This window comes from Podarcis pityusensis (assembly GCF_964106645.2).
Source record: "Podarcis pityusensis genome assembly, chromosome: 6".
NCBI classification, from domain to species: Eukaryota; Metazoa; Chordata; class Lepidosauria; order Squamata; family Lacertidae; genus Podarcis; species Podarcis pityusensis.
This window is the reverse complement of record NC_138030.1, coordinates 39,046,664-39,066,509: the sequence shown is the minus strand read 5'-3', so window position 1 is coordinate 39,066,509 and position 19,846 is coordinate 39,046,664. Positions and strand designations below refer to the sequence as shown.

Sequence of the window (19,846 nt, the reverse complement as noted above, 5' to 3'; positions counted from 1 at the left end):
AGGGCCAGATTTAGGCTTGATGAGGCCCTCAGCTACTGAAGGTAATGGGGCCCTTTATATGTCCAGCTGTCTTTTGTCAAGAACAAATTGTCACTTTTGTGTGTGTGTTGAATATATGCTATATGGTAATTTATGGACCTAATAGGTATCTAAAGCCATTTTTTATTTGCGCATAACAAATAGGAGCCTACACAACACAAAACACTGTTGCTGTATGTAGGTTTTATTTTATTGTTTTTATCTCATATTTTGGAAATGTACATCCAGGTTTTTTTCCCTTTAATTTTTTTGGGGGCCCCCAAGAGAGTGGGGCCCTAAGCTATAGCTTGCTTAGCTTATACGTAAATCCGGCACTGTCAAGCCCTAGTATTGTGTATGGAACTAAGCATAGGTCCTGGGTGCCTGAGCATCCACAAAATTCCCCATGAAGGGGCCGGGGATCCACGAATCTTGGCGCCAGGGCCATTCACGCTGCATGGCACCCACGGCCCCTGGCACCCAGGTTGCCGGGCCATGTTGGCACTCCTGCAACTAAGGCTGCCATTCCATGTTCGCCTACTGTGGAGCGAATTCAACGATCCATCGCATTCCCTGAGCACATCCAGGACGCCAGAGCGCAAGGCAAGTTGGTTGTTGCAACTGCTAGGAGAGCTCCTGTGAGCAACTTGCTCTGATGAGGGCTAGAATTTTAGGTGGAGAACCGTCGGTCAGCGCTGCTCCTCCCCACACCACCCGCGGGTGACCGCGTCCCAGCGGGGGCTCGCGATCTCTTCCCCCGCGTGATACCGAGCGCACTACGCGGCTCTTCTACTTACGTTTCCCACCAGCCAATCCCGAACGCGCGCCTTTGCCGCCGCCTCCAACCGGCATGCGCGCGGCTCTGGGGCGGTAAGGCCGGGAACCGATAACGGCGGAGACGGCTCCCTCTCTTCGCCCTCCTCCTAGAGTACCTTACCTGAAACCACGCTAGTGCTCACGCCCCTTGGCTGAAAAAAGCGCCGCCGCTCCCTTCCCCTCGAGTTGCTTCCCGGGCCCGCCACGTCGCCTTGCTTTTCCGTTGTGGTGCTTTCTGTTTTTCTGACTCTGGGTTCTCCTTGTTGTGCGATGGCGCCTCTTACAAGTTACTCCAGCGGGCCTTTGTTGTTGGCGTCGCCGCTGATGCTGTTACTGCTGCTGTTTCTCTCGTTTTCCAGAGTTCGAGGTGGGGTGGGGTGTGAGGTAGGGTGAGGGGATTCAATGCATTTCGGTAGTACCCCGCCTTGTTCAGACTGTTGGCATATCTGCCAGATGAGCTGCCGGCCTCTTGTGTTGTTTTGGAAAGCTAAGCGCAAGAAAGCCACTTTCTGTGTATGGACTGAGAGGCCAGTTACTTCAAAACCTGTAAATTTCGCTAAAAGTTAAGGGTGTCCTTTTCTTGTTGCCTTCAAAACTTCATAAAACAGCAAACTGTCAAACGCTGAGGGTAAATGTGGTTGTTGCATATAACCTATCTTCAGATAAGAGGATTATACTTTAATTCTTGAAAAACTGAAGGTCATGGTATGGCAATAATAAATAGTTGTTGGGACCAACCAAAAGGTTACCGGCAAGGTTTCAAATGAGCTAGGATATTTGTTGGGGATGTGCCATGAATGCAATCCAGATTGGAGGAAGACAACATGGACTTTGTATGAATCTGCAAAATTATTTATTAGTTTCATCTACTCAAGTTCCCTCAAGAATACAACACATTCACACAGGCTCTGCAGGGATATAATTATAAAAGGTAGTTGCTCTAACTAGATGGCCAGTCTGCTCACACAAAGGAATGGATAGAGCTGGCCAATGATGGAAGATTCACATTGCTCCTTGGCCTTCTGAACTTTTTGCCCCCAAATGGCCCTACGATTTTTATACTTTAAGAATATTGCCTCTTGGTAACATGCCATATTGGTTCATCTTCCAGCCTTACTTTAAGTAAATAGACATAACTGTCCTAAAATATGGTATTATTCCAAGGAAAGTTCGGCAGTGTCATCTTTCTGGGAATGCTCCTTAATCTGCTATTTTAAATCCTGTTTATTTAAAATAGCCACCATTAATTGGACCTGTTCCCTCTTTGCATCCTTTGCACAGAGCTCCCTCTGTCTCCTGTTAGTCATTAGATGGTGGTAGCAGGTGTGCCACCCATATGGTTCTCACAAGTCTGTTTAGATGAAAAGGCAACCACTTGCGGTATTTTCCATGTGAGTAGCAGGTGGTAAATAAGGCTTCCATCTGAACCTCACTTACCTACAAGCAAGCCCTTTAAAATTTGAGAGAGCTTACATCTGAAGAGACATAGTTATGATTACTCTATAAGTCTTACTGCTGCCAGTCTTCTTCCAGCTGTCCTCTGCACATGAACTCCCAAAATCAATTGGAACATGGTCCTATAGATCCCAGTAGAGGAAAATGTCATAAAGATTTATGAATTATCCAGAGTTCTGCACTACATTGAACCTTGTTTTCTCTCCCATAGCTTCAGAACTTCCTCTGAATTTTTATTTCCAGGTGATTGCTCCTATCTGCATGTAACCAATGCTAGTGTAAGGACTGGGAGTCCAAGAGACAGCTATCCTACTGGGACTGTTTTGCAGTACCGTTGTATCCCAGGTTATGAGCCTATTCCTGGAGAGACTCTTTCTATTACATGTCTTGCCGATTCAAAATGGTCAGTAGAAAATCCTAGGTTTTGTCAAGGTAAGTTTCACTTAATTTTCTGAATATCTAAAACTGTTGAACAGCCACCTTAGATCAGACCAGTTATGTCAGTAACTTGCTTATGAACTGGAGGAGGTCCAAACATTGCAGAAAGTTAGGAAATAATAAAGGAGGCTTTTCTTTTGTAGAACATTGGAGACTTAAATCAGGGAAATGGAATATTCTGAGCATCACGCCCTTGGGTCTGTAGATACAAGGTGCTTCTAAGAAACAAGAAAGAGCAATAACATGTTTGAATGAACCCCAAAGTTTGCAGAAGTACCAGATATTTAAAAGGGAACTAAGGGGGCAAAAACAGCCCAGTGAAGCTTCGCTGCCTTAAACCTTAGGCAGGAGCTCCAGCTGGTCTTGCTGCACCCCCACACACAGGCATGACGTGGCAGCTCCCATAAGCTCTTGGGCAAGAGTGGCGTCCAGCACACTTCCCTGTGCCTCTGAGCCTTCAGACTTCTTCCTGGCTCCAAGCAGAGTATCGCAGCAGTGGTGTGTGCCTTGTGTAGGTGCAATAAATCACAGTACATACGCAACCTTCTTTCTAATCTTAAGAGGCTTTAATGAACAGCATAGCTGGGAGATCGAGCAGCCATCCTCCCGGTTCATCAGCCAAGCCACACCTTAGTAGGCTAGACAATACACAAAACTGTTTAACCCTGTAAGTTCTGATTCTCCTCGCAGAACATAGCTGATGTCCTTCCTGGGAGGTTTTTAAGCAGAGGTTGGATGGCCATCTGTCATGTATGATATAGTTGAGATTCCTGCATTTTAGGGTGTTGGACTTGATGACCCTTAAGTCACACTATACACTATAATATTGTGAAGGTGAGAGGTACCAACACTGTCACCTCTTCTCCAAAAGTAGGTGAGGAGGATGTATTGGAGGTTCTCACCTTAAATAATGACTAGAAGCTGCCCCAGCCTGATTTTTCTCCACCATGGCAGATGAATAGTATGCTTACAAAACTACTGTACTTAAAAGTATAACTGTCTTAAAATTATTTGAACAAATATACCTTTGTTTTACCTATTGTAAAACATACAGGGGTGTGGGAGTACTATTACAACTTTATAGTAAACAAAATAGAGTTTTTAATGATCTCAGATGTCAACTTTTTGATACTGGATAGTGTCAGCAGCAACAGTCCAAAAACTTTGAACATCTATATGCCAGAGGCAACAAAGAAATAAGTGTACATAAAGCAAGAAATGGTCTCTCAACTGCTTTCAACTCATGAAGGAAAAAAGAAAGAACACTTAACGTCTGCATCCATCCCCAAAGATCACATTTTTGTGAACCACCAGTAAAACTGGATATTGAATTATCCTTTAATGAATATAGTATTTCCAAGGACACTTTCAGACTGTCTCTATATTGTAGGAGGGATTCAATTAAATACCAACAAATTCAGGTAGCACAGTTGACATGTATTTGGTTCTCTTGTGCACCAAATCTGATTTAAAAAAAAAAATTGGACATTTTGCAGTAAAGAATGTGACAGGGAATTGCACTGGAGATACTGAGATAATTTTTTTGATACAATGTCGTATAACCTCTCCCCAAACAAATCAGGATGACTGCTCAAACAGATCATCTGGAAGTGGCCTTGGTGTCTGTAGTGTACCCTTTTTATTTTATTTTTAAAGAAATCAAGGCTGCATGTGCTAATGCTTGTTTTGATTTTCCTGTTAGGAAGGCGATGTCCTACTATAAATTTAGAGAATGGCAGAATATTAAAATCAAGCGATATGCGGCTAGGTGATGAAATAACTCTAGGCTGTAATGAGGGGTGAGTTGTAGGTTGCCTTGTACCTACTTGGCTTTGTTTAGAACTCCTGGGAGGGGCTCGTGACAGATACATATTAATTGTTAAAATATTAGGCTAGATTTTTGATGTTAATTCTTATCTAGTTGTGTTGTTATTATACTCCAAATAAATTAATAAACACAAATAAGCAGCACCTAAGAACAGGTCTACCATTTCTGGTTGATTTGGTAACTGAGCAATGGCAACCTCTGGCTTCTGAGAAATGTGTATTCAGGTCTTTCATTTGGTTATTTCTCAGTGTGTAGAACTGTCTTTCAATGCTGGCATCTGGATGTTTTTCCACTCACTGATGAAATCCCCAGTTCTTTCCCTGGCTCCTTTTACTCCTTGCAGCTCTTAATTAAGTGCACTGCTGCTTCAAGCAAGTTCACAGTTCTCTGTTCATTTCTCATAAAATAAAATAAATATGCTAGAATAACTATATTAGAGGGTTTTCATATGCCCCTCTAACTTCCCGTTCTCTCCAGCAAAATATACATAATAATATTTTGCAGAGTTCATGTGATCCACACTTTCTCAACCACAGCTCTGCCCCCTATGATATGGTGTGATAATCATGGATTTTATCTACAATTGTGTTCTACAATCCCTTCTCTCCAGCAAAGTAGACACAATAATATTTTGTGTAATCCACACTCTCTCAGCCAGACACCCTGCGATATGGTGTAATAATAGTGGATTTTGTTTATAATCTCTTTGGGAAAGTAATTTTCTTAATGGCAATAAACTCAAGTGGGGTGGGATGGCATTTTTAATGACATAAGGTCTGTTGGGAAGATCATGAATTCCTGCCTTTACTGCTCCCCTTTGTTTTTGAGGTCACACACTACTCCCCATCATAGCTGAATGTCAGTCCTGGATTAGATACTTGAATTGTGTTTCAAGTACTTCACCTTGAATCGAGGAAGTCCACTACGATGAAATTTGAAAGCCTAGGTTGCTGCTTACAAAGGCACTATGTCCAAGCTACTGGCGTTTTTATGTTGGTGTGACTTTTTATGGACACTCTTTAACAAAGAGATAATTCCTGTATCTGGAATTAAATTAAATTGCTAGCTTGTCTCAACCTCGACTGAGAGCACCCAGAGAAAGGGCTTTTTCAGTTGCCCCACCTTTAGAATCCTCTCCTCAGGAAGTTTCCCCTGGTCTCATTTTCACATTGTTTTAGCAGCAAGGGAAGACCGCTTTACCAGGTCTCATTCAGTGTTGTTTGAACTGGCTTCAATCCTACTGTTATTATATTCTTGCTGCTGTGTTGTTTGCAACTGCTTTTGAACTGGTGGTGGTTGATTTTATTTTTTTTCTGTTTATGTCAACTAGCACAGTGGTGACTCTGTAGAATGGGATATAGTCTAAATAAAGCAAGTGTACTAGATAAGAAATATGCTCTATCTGCACACTTTATGTCCCGTGCATTAAAATACAAGATTTGTCTTTCTCTTTAGGTACAGAATGGTAGGCGTAAATACTCTTCGATGTAGGCTTATAAACAACAATGTTAATTGGAATAGAGACCTTCCACTTTGCCAACGTAAGATGAGCTAGTTTGAATTTATTAAGTGTGAGCTCAATGTGTTACTGTGTTACTTTGTTTATTGCAAAAGTGTAACCAATATACAGAGTTCAAGATATTTTCTGATCATGTACCATATACACACCGTCATGGTTGTTGCCAACTAGCTGACTTCACCTACAGCTTTCCCCAGAGCAGGAAATTGGTGCTCTGAAATAACCCATTTGTTTGCAAAATCACACATAAATGGGAACTGATGGAATTGGTATTAGATCAAGGAGAAGTCGTGTGCATAAGGAATTGCTGAAGTCATTCAAACCGTTGCCATTCCCTACAAATGGATATATTGTTAATCAGGAACCCTACAGAGCCTGTCCATTAAGCCACTTTTCAACGTTTCTTGGAACAGAAACGATTTCTTCCATTTAATTTAGCATTTAAGTTTTAGTGGAAGCATCTTTGCTTCATTGTTCTTATTCAGACAAGAGAATCTAAGGGAGTAAAGCAGTGCAAATAGAACGTGTGCATTGCACTAATCCCACATTGTGCTCACTGAGCCACTGGTGAAAGGGGTTAGTTTGGGGAGCACCAGAAGGTCATAATCTCTGTGGTTTTTCATATGGGAGCAGGGGAGAGAATCATGTATACCACCTTGAACTCATTGGAGGAAAGGTGAGACAAAAATATAATATAATATGAAATGAAATGAATTAAAAAATTAAAAATTAATTTGGCTACAGCAGATTCCATAATGCTTCAACATTTTTTACCTATTTTTTTGGGCTCACCTTTTGGCCTGAGTGCTTAACACTTAACCATGGCCTCTGAGGAGCCTGAATTTGAATCATCCATTGGTTGCCCTATATAACTTGTGGGGACTTACATACTCTTGGAATTAGAGTTTCACCTGTGGGTGGATTGGGGAGCAATTGGGTCAGATCCCCCTGAATTACTGGAAACCTCCTGGAACATCATTTGCCTTTTCATCTAAAGCAGTCTCTTCTGGGCCTCTTTACATACCTTTCAAGTGGTTTTCTGCATGCGGAGGTTCTCTCCCCGCTCCCAGTGGTTTTCAGGGGTTCATCCTTTATTACATCATTTAAAAATACTTTTTATTAATTAAAAAAACTATGGAATTCAGCAAATTTATTTGACCTACAAGCAAATATGGTTGCTAAAGTGAATTAGGGCATTCACATACTCTCATTGCTTTCCCTTGGTATAATAGGGTCCTTGTTTTTGTAACCTTTCCTTGTCTGACCATTCTGTCTATGGTCTATACAGTTTTAGTCACTTCCTTTCATGCATTCACATACCTGTGGTTTATCTATTTTGGTTTTATGTCATGTATGAATTTGTTCGAGAGCGATATGAAATTGTATATGGACTATGTATATTGTCATTAAATCCCATTTGATACCCTGCATTTTGGGGTCAGCCTTTATTATTTTTCTGTGCACAGCTGTGACGGCAGCCCTGTCTCCATAGGCATGCATGAGGGGAAATAAAGGCTAATAGTAAGGAAGCTGAGGCCACAGCCCCCGCCCCCGAGCATTCCTTGCTCTGAAGGTGGCACTGGGGCTTTGACAGCTCCCTCTGTGAAGCTTCAAGGCTAGCTTGCTTCACAGAAGATCTAGTTTGCTTTTGAGGAGGTTGTAATACCTACACACCTAATACCTAAAGTCCACTTTAGTTCAGTGTTTGGGTGACAGCTAAAATGGATGCTCAGGCCTTGAATTATGAGAAGATTACTTCATAAAGTGGAACATCTTTTCCATGAAAATAACTTTAGTCCAAATGCAATGCTAACAGAGATGCTTTTACAGTTGTCGTCCTACTGAACAGTTAATGTTGATTTTGATCCCCAGGAATCCCCTGTTTTCCCCCTCCTAAGATTGCCAATGGTCAACACAGTGAATCAGTCGATGGACATTATGACTATGGCACAACAGTGACGTACACTTGTAATGCTTATTACTCACTTATTGGAAGCCGTACTATTACATGTTTAGTGGCTGCAGATGGTGTAAACGGAGAGTGGCGTCCAGCTGCACCTGAATGTAAAGGTGATGGAAACTAATGTTTGGTACCTTTCCTGTACTATGTTAATGTCCTTTGTGAACAGTGGCAGGAAAAAGTAAATCCTTCTTGGAATTTGCTAACTTTGCAGTCTGCTAAGCACTGTGCTGCTGCTGTTCAGCCTGTGAGGTTTTCAGTGGGATTGCAAGTGATTCAGTGTGGGAGATGCCCACACTGCACTGCCCCCTCAATGAGTTGCTTGTTTTAACCTGAGTCATTTTCAGAGGAGCTTATGGTCTGGTCCAATTAAAATAATCACTATTATGTCCCACTGAGAACAAAGGAACCTAGATTTGGTTGTGAGCTATGTATTTGATTAATTTCATTTGGACTTGATCATTGCCTTTAGGTTGTTTTGCTCAGGGTGCTAGGAAGAATAAAAACAATATAAATATAATGTTTCCTGCAACAAATGGAGGAGTATTAAGTAGTAATTGTTATCCTTTATAGTTTTAGATTTGTTTGGCTTTCTACATTCTAAGAGCTATCTGCGCAGGAATTTTGATAATGCCTGTCTCTGAAGTAGTTTATAGACCTGTAGAAATTTAGTTGGATTGAAATTATATATTTTAATCGGCTTAATTAGTTATTTGAAGTCACCAGAAGTGTGTTCACCTATCCATAAAATAAAATAAAATAAATCCCAAACAGGTGTGCTAAGAATTTACTTCCAAACCACCCCTTAATGGTTCATGCCTAGGTGAAGAAATAACACCTTAAAGCAAAATGCAACCAAGAGAGCTATACAAGCTCAGCATCTGGTAGGGACCCAGTTTATTAGAGGAACCATTGCAGTAGGGAAGCCTCTCTAAACCAGAACCACCAGTTAGGAGAACTGCTTCAAAGGCACATTCTACCAAAGCTTTTACAAGATTTTCCAAACACAATACATTATTAGCCAATAACACTCATACGTAAAGAGAGGTCACAGGTCTTGCTCCTCTATATTATCTTCTTTCATTCATTATCTTGAGTACCCCCATACTCTGGAGCCTCAGGAATCATATTTCATCCACTTATCGTCCATCTTCCATGACAACCAGACCATTAAAATGTCCTTAACATACCATTCCTGTAGCTTCCCATGTTTTGGAAGACTCAAGGTAAGAGCAGCCTATATTCTAAACATCCTAAACATTTGTGCTGATAAACTATGCAAACAATTTTTGAGAGAGAACTATATAGGAAATTTGTAGTTCAGAGGTTCACATAAGGTATCAAGAATACAGGAATTGAACCATTCATTGATACATAGCTTTTACATAGAGAATAAATGCAAAATAAACATACAGTGGTACCTTGGTTCTCAAACTTAATCCGTTCTGGAAGTCTGTTCCAAAACCAAGGCACACTTTCCCATAGAAAGTAATGCAAAATGGATTAATCCGTTCCAGACTTTTAAAAACAACCCCTAAAACAGCAATTTAACATGAATTTTACTATCTAACGAATCCATTGATCCATAAAATGAAAGCAATAATCAACGTACTGTACTATAAAATAAATAAGGCAGTACAGTGGTACCTCGGGTTACATACGCTTCAGGTTATATACGCTTCAGGTTACAGACTCCGCTAACCCAGAAATAGTGCTTCAGATTAAGACCTTTGCTTCAGGATGAGAACAGAAATCGTGCTCCGGCGGAAGCGGGAGGCCCCATTAGCTAAAGTGGTGCTTCAGGTTAAGAACAGTTTCAAGTTAAGTACGGACCTCCGGAACGAATTAAGTACTTAACCTGAGGTACCACTGTATTGTAGATGATAAAAAAAATGTTTTTTAAAAAAATTCTTACCTGCACTGATGATAGTCATTGTTTGGATGGGGGGGGTTATCCATTTCCACAGTCACACAATCAATTAGTAGCTAAACTGGGTTCCACACAATCACAAAAACAAATTAACCGAAAAAGCCACAACAAAAACACAAAATAAATAGCAAAAACAAAAGCGCCTAATTTAATCCGTTTTGGAAGTCCATTTGACTGGTTTGCATAGAACACTAGCCCATGATACAACAAACCACAAGTAAAATTCGAATTTTTCCACAGACAAATAAGCAAACCTTTGTTTTGTTTTCCGGGCGCTGTTCCTTCCTATCTTTGCAGTTTGGCGACTGTCTGAGGTGGGATGGCTAAACAAGCCACGGTTAAGAAAAGGGTGCTGGGTGCACCTGTAATGCAAATCCACAATTTAAATTTTATATGCTAACATCAGACTGTAGTTTATTGGCAATAGTTAAGTCCTTGTGCAAGCTTTAGCAAGCCATAGTTTAAATAACAAGTATATTTCTAAATGCTGTTCTTTTCAGTGGTCGTATGCCGTAGACCTGACATAAAAAATGGAAGAATAACAACTGCATATAAGCCTGCGTACACCTATGGAGATCGTATAATATCTGCATGTAATCGTGGATACACTCTGGTGGGGAATGACAGTAGTGTATGTGGGGCTAACAATGCCTGGCAACCTCCTATTCCAACATGTGTTAGGCGTAAGTATCTTCCTACACTTAAATAGGTTCCTTGGGAAGAATCACAGGGTATAAATTCAATAAATAAATGTCCATAGAAAACGGGAGATACGTAGCCGCTCCAGCAACATATCTCTATTTCCTCACATCCAGAAACGCAAGAAGGGCTTTTACTCTTGCTAGAAGCTCGGTCTTGCCCTCACCAGTTCTGGAAGGCTTCTATAGAAGAATCCTGTACGCACAGAGACTTTGCGCCTGCCCATTAGGGGAAATAGGAAGCCCTGAACATATATTTTTTTAGATGTCCTTTTTATGTTGAGATCTGTAGAGACACCATTGATCCATTGCTGAAGAGGCTCGCCGATCTTTCAGACAAGTCTAAACTTAATTCTCTCCTCTTAGGCAAAGATCACAAGACAACCTGGCTGGTAGCCAGATTCTGTGCCCAGATTTGTAGGCACAGATCATCCTCTAGAATAAAATAGCTCACTAGGGAAATGCTGAAGTTGCCCTTTGGGTCAATTTTTTTATGGTAGTTGTATGGGTGTATGTATATATCTCAATTTTAACTCATGAGTTATTGCTGCAATCTGCTCCGATTGTATATTTTATCTTTATGAACGCTGTTTTTATTGTGTTATGTTACGGGAGCTGGTCTTTGACTGTAATAAAATCTAATCCAATAAATAAATGTCAGAGCTATTGTGTTGCACTTTAAAGCAGATCATCCTTATTTCTTTGCCCCCTCTCTTTTCTGCTAGAATCCACCACCACTGTTGCCACCATCCGTCCAGGTGGAAGTACCAAAAAAACAACTGCTAGCAGACGTGAGTTAGAAAAATGTGACTTAAATATGAGATATTAAATTCAGGATTAGCTTACTCCATGTATGCTAATAGGATATATAAGATTTCATAATTAAACCTCTTGGTGGCAGCATGGATGGGGTTCTGTTGTTTTCCTGACTTCTTGGGTCACAGCCACTTACCAAGATGGGGGAGGAGTGAGGAGAGGGGATTACTGCATCTGGTGGACCTCACACCTCCTCATCCAGTAACAATCCATGATATTGGTTAGTAATTTCGCCCTTTCACCACCTGCTCCACCTGTCTGGGCCAGTGACTCACTCGTTGTTCCTGCTGGGGCCGCCTGCCACCAGGGGGCAGGAAGACCAAGGGGCAGAAGGAGTTTTCTCCTTCATCCCCACCCCCTGCCATATTGACCCACAAAAGAAAGCCCAAGTTTTGAAGTGCAATCTTCCTTCTTTTGGTGGTGGCAGCAATGTGGGCATGGCAGTGACTTCTTCCTGGGCCACTTGCTTGCTTTGCTCACTTCACCAGCCTACTCAGACATTTCTCTCTTTTGTTCTGTCCTGTCTTCCGCATCAGTGGTAGCATCAGTAATGGTAATCCTTGACTGCCCACGTGCACTCTGTTACCTGCCCAATGATGGACAAGTACTAGAGGAAAAATGCAGATAAAATGAGATGTTGAAGAAAAGTTGGCCTATAAAAAATTCAAAATATAAGTAACATCAGATTATTATTATTATTATTTTAAAAAACTATTTTAACTTTCTAAAGCTGATTCCAGAGACTGAGACCATAGAGGACCTGGTGTCCTGAGACCATATGGCACCCTATACGGACCTTTCTGACTCCTAATTCTGAAAGAACACATAAATGCAGAGCAATCAGCACTTGAAAGTTGATATAAATCTCTTTACACAGCTCGTCCAACCACTGGAGGTGGAGGTGGTGGTGGTGGAGGAGGAGGAGGAGGAGGAGGAGGAGGAGATGAAGGAGGAGGAGGAGATGGAGGAGGAGGAGTAGATGATGGAGGAGGAGGAGATGGAGGAGGAGGAGTAGATGATGGAGGAGGAGGAGGAGACGATGGCCTAAACCCAGAAAACGGTAAACAATTGCTTTTCACTGTTATGAGTTGATGTGGAGAGTGACCAAGGAGTAAGCTTATGGATAGAACCAGAGTGGAGGAAATGGACCCTTGTCAAGAACTGGGGGGGCGGGGGCTGGTGCTGTGGTGTTTGTTATTGTAATTATCTGTATTTTTAATAGGTCTCTCTCTCTCTCTCTCTCTCTCTCTCACACACACACACACAGAGAGAGAGAGAATTTAATTGTTTTTACATGACTTTTTAAAGCTGTTACCATTTTATCTATAAGCTGCCTTGACTCCCTGTCTGGGAAAAAAGCATGATATAAATAAATATAAAAATAACAATCCCCCCCCTCTTTTGTATAGGACCTACAAACAAACGACTGACAACTCCCCTCTTTTTTTATAGGACCAGGTCCACAGACAACGCTTCCTCCAGACGATATAGGTACAGCGGAAAGGTGGTAGTGACAGCAAATTTATAAGCTTGTTTTTAGATTCGGTATAACACTTCTAATGAGTGTGGTAGCTTTTTAAAAACAGGAAATGGTTTTGAGCTGAGAATGGGAAGTTGCCTTCCACCCAGACAGTTGGTAGCTTGCTCATTATTGTCAACTCAGACTGGTAGCAAGTCTCCAGGTTTTCAGACAGGGGACATCCTGGGCGCTACCTGGAGATGCTGGGCAGTGAACCTGGGACCTTCCATATATAAATATTCATTCTTATGTATTTATCTGTCTTGTGACTACCCTTCCTCTGCATTGGGGAGGACTCATTAATCTGATCCGCCCCCCTGAGACTTAATGGAATTTGATGGGTTCTTCTGGGGCATTTTGTAGTAGGCAGCCAACAGTCCTCCTGAGACCTTAATCTCACATTGGAATAGGAAGATGCAGCGGGCTTTCAACATAATTGCCCCTGTATGCCTTCTCTGGCACTGTTGAGCCCACTTTGCTGCCTGGCTTTCTGCGGTACTTGCAGCAGTGAAGCAGGCTGGATGACAACTAGAGTGCAGGAGATGTAAGGCTCCATATGAAGTTAACCATTCACATGTTGGGAGTGTATGGCAGTGAAAGCTACAAAGGCTTATTTTTCTGTCTTGTTATTGGCATGTACAGCCCTGAACAACTTGGAACCAGGGAACACCTTACCTTGTATACTGCTGCCTGGACACTTTGACCCTCAGGAGATACACTCTCAGTAGTGCCATGTTCTGCTGAGGTTCATCTTATGTCTAATAAGACCAGGGGCTTTAGTGTGGCAGCACCTGCCCTTTGGATTGCGCTTCAAATGAACATCAGGCAGCCATCTTGTCATTTAGGCAGCTGCTTAAAGCTTGCCTATTCACTCAGCCTTTCCTTGGAAGGTGATTCAGCTGTGTTGCTATATTAACTTTGTCTACAGATTTGTGATACATTTTGTATTTGTTTTATGGGTGTAAGACACTTAAAAATACATTTGTATGCTCAGACTTTTCTGACTAAATATTATTCTACTTAAATTTTATATATATCTCTGACATTGTTTATTGTTTGCTGCTGATTTTATTTTAGTTTGTTTATATTTTAATACCTACTAAAATGTTTAACATGTTTAACATTTTAGTATTGAATTTTATTCTATAAACTGCTTTGGGATGTTTGGAAGGGAAGAGGCTTAAATAAGTAATTAGAATGTGTGTGAATTATTTAAAAGTGGGATACCCATTTCTTGGTTCCAGCGAAATACCTCTATATTCAGTCTTCCATTGTGTACTGGAGTAGATTATTTCCAGTTATTAGTTGTACTATATTTTATTCAGTGTGTGACACACACAAATGCATACTGGCATAGAAAGAGAGAGAGCACACTACGATCTGCCACAATTACATTGCTTCAAATTTTAGCTCACACTTTTTATTTACTTCTTTTCTAGAATCTGACAACACCGCAACAATTATTATCGGTAAGCAATTACAGAGCAAGTTACTTCGCTGCTATTGTACTTTCATGCCTTGTAGTAATGTGTGTTTCCTTTACCTTTTACTCCAGTTTTGGTTTAAATGTTGAAGACTCCTACTTGGAGAAGATGTTGATTCTTTTTCAAATATGCTTAGGGTGCAAACTTTTCTCCAAGATCTGCTGTTTATTTATTTATTTGGTGAGGCCAGCTCTGCTTCCTCCCCTATCTTTGCTCCTGTAATGTACATAGCTGTCTCTAAATTCAGCCCAGACTTCCCCCATGCTGTGACTTCTAATGTTCTTGCACCTGGGTGTGACTGGGGCTTTTAAAAAAATCCTCAGGAGTAAGGGTGTCTTGAGCTCAGGCATGCCAACTCCAGGGGGCCTAGTGTTGAGGTGGCTGTGTATGTGAGACACATCACAGGGCTAATGTGCCAGCTCCTTCAGAGTGCTTGGTCTCCTCCGCTGCACATGCATGACAGGCGATACGTGTGACATCACACACATGCTGGGCCCCCTCAATCTTGGGGGCAACCTGGTGACTCTGCTTCAGCTTTACACACTGCTTGGGTTGGAGAGTTGCTCTTTGATTGTCATTAGGGCCACTAAGTCTGCAGACATCTGTTAGGGGCAGGAAGAACTCTTTGCTGCAATCAATCTCTGAGGACAACGGCACATCTGCCCCAAAAGGGGGTAACTGCAGATGTACAGTGGACTCGCTGCTCAAGGTATATATGTGCCGAGTAACTCATCCACCTGAGTGGCTTTAATGTCCATTGAGCATTACAAGGGAAGAAGAAGAAGAAGAAGAAGAAGAAGAAGAAGAAGAAGAAGAAGAGGAGGAGGAGTTTGGATTTGATATCCCGCCTTTCACTCCCTTTAAGGAGTCTCAAAGCGGTTAATATTCTCCTTTCCCTTCCTCCCCCACAACAAACACTCTGTGAGGTGAGTGGGGCTGAGAGACTTCAAAGAAGTGTGACTAGCCCAAGGTCACCCAGCAGTTGCATGTGGAGGAGTGGAGCCGCGAACCCGGTTCCCCAGATTACGTGTCTATCGCTCTTAACCACTACACCACACTGGCTCTCAACAACTTGTCTTGTGACTTCTATTGATACTATTGCTTTTCCTCAACACAAAAATAATTACTTTGTCTTATTAATTGGTACTACGGCATATCACTGGATTTATTTCTTTTTTCCCTTCAAGGATTGGTCCTGGCTATTTTAGTTGTGCCTTGTCTAATTGTTGCATTTTGGAAATACAGATCGTCCATGAAAACTAGGTGAGCCAGCCCAAGAGCAGCTGTCCCTGATTCTCTGTTGCCTTCTTGGTTGCTGAGTGAGCTACCATATGCTTCTTGACTTCACTTTGCCTTCTACTTTGCTCACACTTTCCGCATACATGTGCTTAGTGTTCAGAAAGGGCTTGCACATTTTTTGTTGAACAGTTGCACTAATCTGCTACCACAGAATAAAAGCACAGTAATTTTTCTAGAATGGGTAGTCAGTATTTTATCCCATTTGGTGTTCTGATGTGACAGAAATGTTCTGTCTCCATTTACATCAGCTGTCCATCCTAATGCTGACTTCACAATGACTATTCTGGCCCTGAAAATCTTGAAATCTGCTATTAAATAAAGTTTTAAAACATTCTGTATTCTACTGGGGCCACCAAGGGTACTTGCAGTTTGCGGTTATTACTTTCAGAAATAGTAAGCAGAGGCGGAGCTAGCTGCTCCAGGACCCGGAGTGGCCCGCAGGGGTGGGGCTAGCCGCCTGCGGAGTTGCGCCTACAGCGGGGAGCGTCCCAGGGGGGTACGCTAGCAGCAGTGCGCGTCCCATGGGGGCGCCACTCATGGCGATGTCACCCCCCTCAGGGATGACACCAGGGGTGGGCTGTACCCACCTTTCTCCGCTACCGATAGTAAGAAAATGGATTTGTTGAATAGTTCTGTCTAAAGGCAGTAATGTTTTTTATTTATTTTCCCCCTAGAAGAATCTACGCCAATGCTATAATCATTCTAAACCAACAATTTGCAGCAATAACTTATTCTGCACATTTCTCTCGCATGGCTTTTTTTCTTTATTTGTATCCAGGGCTTTCCATTTTGTTGTAGCATTGTATGCATGATTTTACTGTTTAGATATGATGCATATATTTTCCCATTGCTTTGTGAGTGCTAATTAAGCTGTTTCCATAGATTAATACAGAAATTATTTACTCATTATGAATATCCAGTGCAATAATTTCTGTCCCAGGTAGGTTACATGTCTTTTAAGTCTTCTGTGGGATTCAGATTTGATACCAAAGCATGCTGATTGTTGTGTCAAAGGCAAGAGTTCTGTTTTATGCAGAGGCAATATCAACCCCAGTAGAGAAAAGGGCAGGCTCATCTAAGAGGAATCTGTTAGTAGTTACTATTTTCTATAGTTAGTGTGTTAGTCTCCCACTCTTATATCTGTTTTGCTTATATAATCCTAATTCACATCATCTGCTTTACTTCTAATATCCTGCAGTTGCCAACAATCAGTGCATTACTTCTGAAACTTCTGAAATTTATTTTCCTGCCCAAGAAGCAACAGCATGGCTACTGTTTCAATGTGAAAGTTACTTACAATACTTTTAAAATTTGAATAACATGAAGTGGAATGTAGATGTATTTGTGTGTTGCTTTTTTCCTTCCTGACAGGAAAACAAAACAAAATGATAGAATGTTTGGAACATAGGTATTAATTTTAAATATTTTATTTTATTTTTACAGAGTACCCGAAGCTCCTTCTAGTCCTGCTCAATTTGACAAGTCGGTATCAAAATCTGGATTGGAAGCCAAAGGTTCTCAATTGAACAAGGTTTCTTCAGTAAACCTGTAATCCAGCACCCTTCCAGTTGATCATTAATTCCTAACAGTTCTAATTTTTATAACAGGAAATGAGAATTAAGGGAAGGACTATGTGAAAAGTCAAAGCCTTTTTCATTAAGAACTGGCCATCCAGCTACTTGAAGCATGAAGCAGTACTGGGCCCCAACACAACTCTCATCATTTGCTCTTACCTTTGCATAGAACTGGGTTCCAGCTTCCCTTGAAGAATGTCTCTTAAATGCCTTAATCAAATACAGAGCCAAGCAGAAATGATTGTGTATCTACCCTGGCAAGGTGCATTATTATTTCTTCAAACCTTGTAAAGATGTAATGGGTTCTGTGTAGGAAATGTGAAATGTTACCATTTGTTTCCTAGAATCTTGTTCATCTCATGAAACGGAGGGGGCAAGTGTAGTTGTTAAAATTTACCAAACTTTTGACTTCCTCAAGACTTTCTCATGCATAATTCTAAAAGCTGCCTTGATTTCCTTACAGGATTTTCAAAAGTGTAAACAACAGTAATATATGCCTAATATGATATGTGCCTGTGTGTGTGTGTGTGTGTGTGTGTGTGTCTACACACACACACACACACACACACACACACACACATATGGTCATAGGCAAACAAAAGCTCTGCATCCTTAACCGAAATATCCAGGAACACTTTTACAACACTTTTACAACACCTTAATTTCAGTGGGAACAAGTTAAGTAAAATAACTCTCCCATTAAAATCAATTAGAGTGAAAAGTGCAGTGCTTCAGATAGCTGAATTAAAGCTTGCTATATTCATGAAGGTATTTTGTTTGTTATACACTGTTTTTAAAAATCTAATTGTGCATCTTTATTTATTTAAATTGATTAAATATGTATAGAGAAGAAAAGTTGTTTATCTTAGAATGCGTGCAAATAAATTTAAATGTTGAATAAAAGACATTAAGTATTATCACTAGCATTTCTACTCCCAATGTGATTATGCAGTACAGCTTGGGTTGATATAGCTAATGCTACATAGCTGTTTCAAATTGATTTCTGGCTACGCATAGATACACAATGCAGTGAAGATACAGTGGTACCTCAAGTTAAAGACACTTCAGGTTACAGACTCCGCTAACCCAGAATTCGTACCTCAGGTTCAGAACTTTGCTTCAGGATGAGAACAGAAATTGTGCGGCGGCAGCGGCGCAGCAGCAGGAGGCCCCATTAGCTAAAATGGTAACTCAGGTTAAGAACAGTTTCAAGTTAAAAATGGACTTCCAGAACGAATTAAGTTCTTAACCCGAGGTACCACTGTAGATGTTTGTGGGCGGGTATTTAACTTCTCCTTTACAGCACCTAGCCAAGCATTTTGTGCACTCTTTTTTCTTATGCAAAGCCTCACGAGATGGTGCCTCGAACAGAAGTGAGTGTTTTCAGTATCTCAGGTGGGCCCTAGTATCTCAAGTGTTGCTGCTGATCAATGCTAGGTCGGTGAATGGCAAAACAGCCATCGAGGAGTTGATCTGGGATGAGCATACTGGCCTGCCTTGTGTTACAGAGACCTGGTTGGATGAACTGGCAGGTAAGTAACCTCTCAGCTTTGGCCACTAGAATTATCTGTACAGCAGGAGGCAAAATCAGTGCGGTGGGGAAGCAGAGCTGCAACCGTCTATCATGATTGAATCTCCCCTGACCAAGTGCCCTTTCTCCCAGTTTGTTGGGTTTAATTGTATGCATCTGAAGATGGGTGGCTGGGACAAAATAGGGATTCTGCTGCTGTACCCTGGGGCTCACAGTCTCCCTCAGCTAGCCAAGGAGGTCTTGGGGTTGGTGCTGGAGTCCCCCAAGGTTGTGCTAGGGAACTTTCATTCATGCGTAGATACCTCTGTCAGAAGCCCGACTCTGTCCCAAGTAATTTCTGGCCCTACTCATGCATCTGGGCGCACTCTGGACTTGGTATTCTGTGAAGAATTGGATGGTGGTGGTCTTAGAGTGCAGGAACATTCTATAGCTCCATTGTCATGGCTGGATCACTACTTTACGGAGTTCAGACTCGCTGAAACTGGATACATTTCAATTTGTACAGCCTAGAGACGTACACAGGATCCTTGAAAATGTGAGAGCTACCACGTGTACCTGTGGTGGGGAACATGTTGTGCACCTTCTGGGATATTTGCCTACCTTTGGTTCCCACTCTGCCCTCAGCTTTCATCTGTGGTTCCTAGAAGCTATCAGCATGTGACATCTACACACCAGGAAATGGCTTCAGCTAGCTGGCTAAACCAGGTGCTTAGGGACTTACCCTGCATCGGAATACAGGCTCTGGCAGATTGAGTGGACAAGACTAATAGTGGTCCAGTGATCAATAAAGCAGTTTCTCCACGTGTTGTAGAAGGAACCTGGGTAGGTAGCCCATCTTAGGATGATTAAATCTGAATCTAACTCTCTCGTTGCCTTGTAAGACTTTGGGAGAAGAAAAGGCCTTTTGTAACCCTACACAAATTCAGAATAGAATCCCAAAGATGGTTGGATGGCTCCTTTC

At 41.6% G+C, this 19,846-nt stretch overlaps 1 protein-coding gene and 1 long non-coding RNA gene across 7 annotated transcripts; one reads left to right on the top strand and one right to left on the bottom strand.

Moving 5' to 3' along the window:
* Window positions 1–1,071: 1,071 nt before the first annotated feature.
* LOC308478909 (membrane cofactor protein-like) lies at window positions 1,072–18,259 on the top strand. 6 transcript variants are annotated; one of them, XM_081009096.1, is made up of 12 exons: window positions 1,072–1,201; window positions 2,533–2,721; window positions 4,430–4,526; window positions 6,011–6,096; window positions 7,947–8,144; window positions 10,465–10,647; window positions 11,388–11,453; window positions 12,356–12,538; window positions 12,931–12,969; window positions 14,437–14,466; window positions 15,669–15,744; window positions 17,224–18,259. In XM_081009096.1, the coding sequence occupies exons 1-12, from the start codon at window positions 1,105–1,107 to the stop codon at window positions 17,330–17,332; spliced, it is 1,353 nt and encodes a 450-aa protein (XP_080865222.1). In that variant the 5' UTR covers window positions 1,072–1,104; the 3' UTR covers window positions 17,333–18,259. The 6 variants fall into 6 exon arrangements, 5 of the variants coding, with proteins under 5 accessions (XP_080865222.1, XP_080865223.1, XP_080865221.1 ...); XR_013987357.1 differs by lacking the exon at window positions 1,072–1,201 and adding an exon at window positions 1,231–1,765 and having other exon boundaries at window positions 12,931–12,982; window positions 17,224–17,242; XM_081009095.1 differs by lacking the exon at window positions 1,072–1,201 and adding an exon at window positions 1,233–1,765.
* On the bottom strand, window positions 11,459–19,704 carry LOC308478943. The gene is made up of 2 exons (XR_013987392.1): window positions 19,188–19,704; window positions 11,459–12,085 (listed from the first exon to the last, which is right to left on the bottom strand). It is a non-coding gene; the product is annotated as an uncharacterized lncRNA (long non-coding RNA).
* Window positions 19,705–19,846: the final 142 nt, after the last annotated feature.

Coding starts and splice junctions, on each gene's coding strand:
- LOC308478909 (XM_081009095.1), top strand. CDS start 1,621: ATGTGCCATGAATGCAATCCAGATTGGAGGAAGACAACATGGACTTTG. Junction 14,467..15,668: donor CACCGCAACAATTATTATCG/GTAAGCAATTAC, acceptor TTTCCCTTCAAG/GATTGGTCCTGGCTATTTTA. Junction 15,745..17,223: donor AGATCGTCCATGAAAACTAG/GTGAGCCAGCCC, acceptor TTATTTTTACAG/AGTACCCGAAGCTCCTTCTA.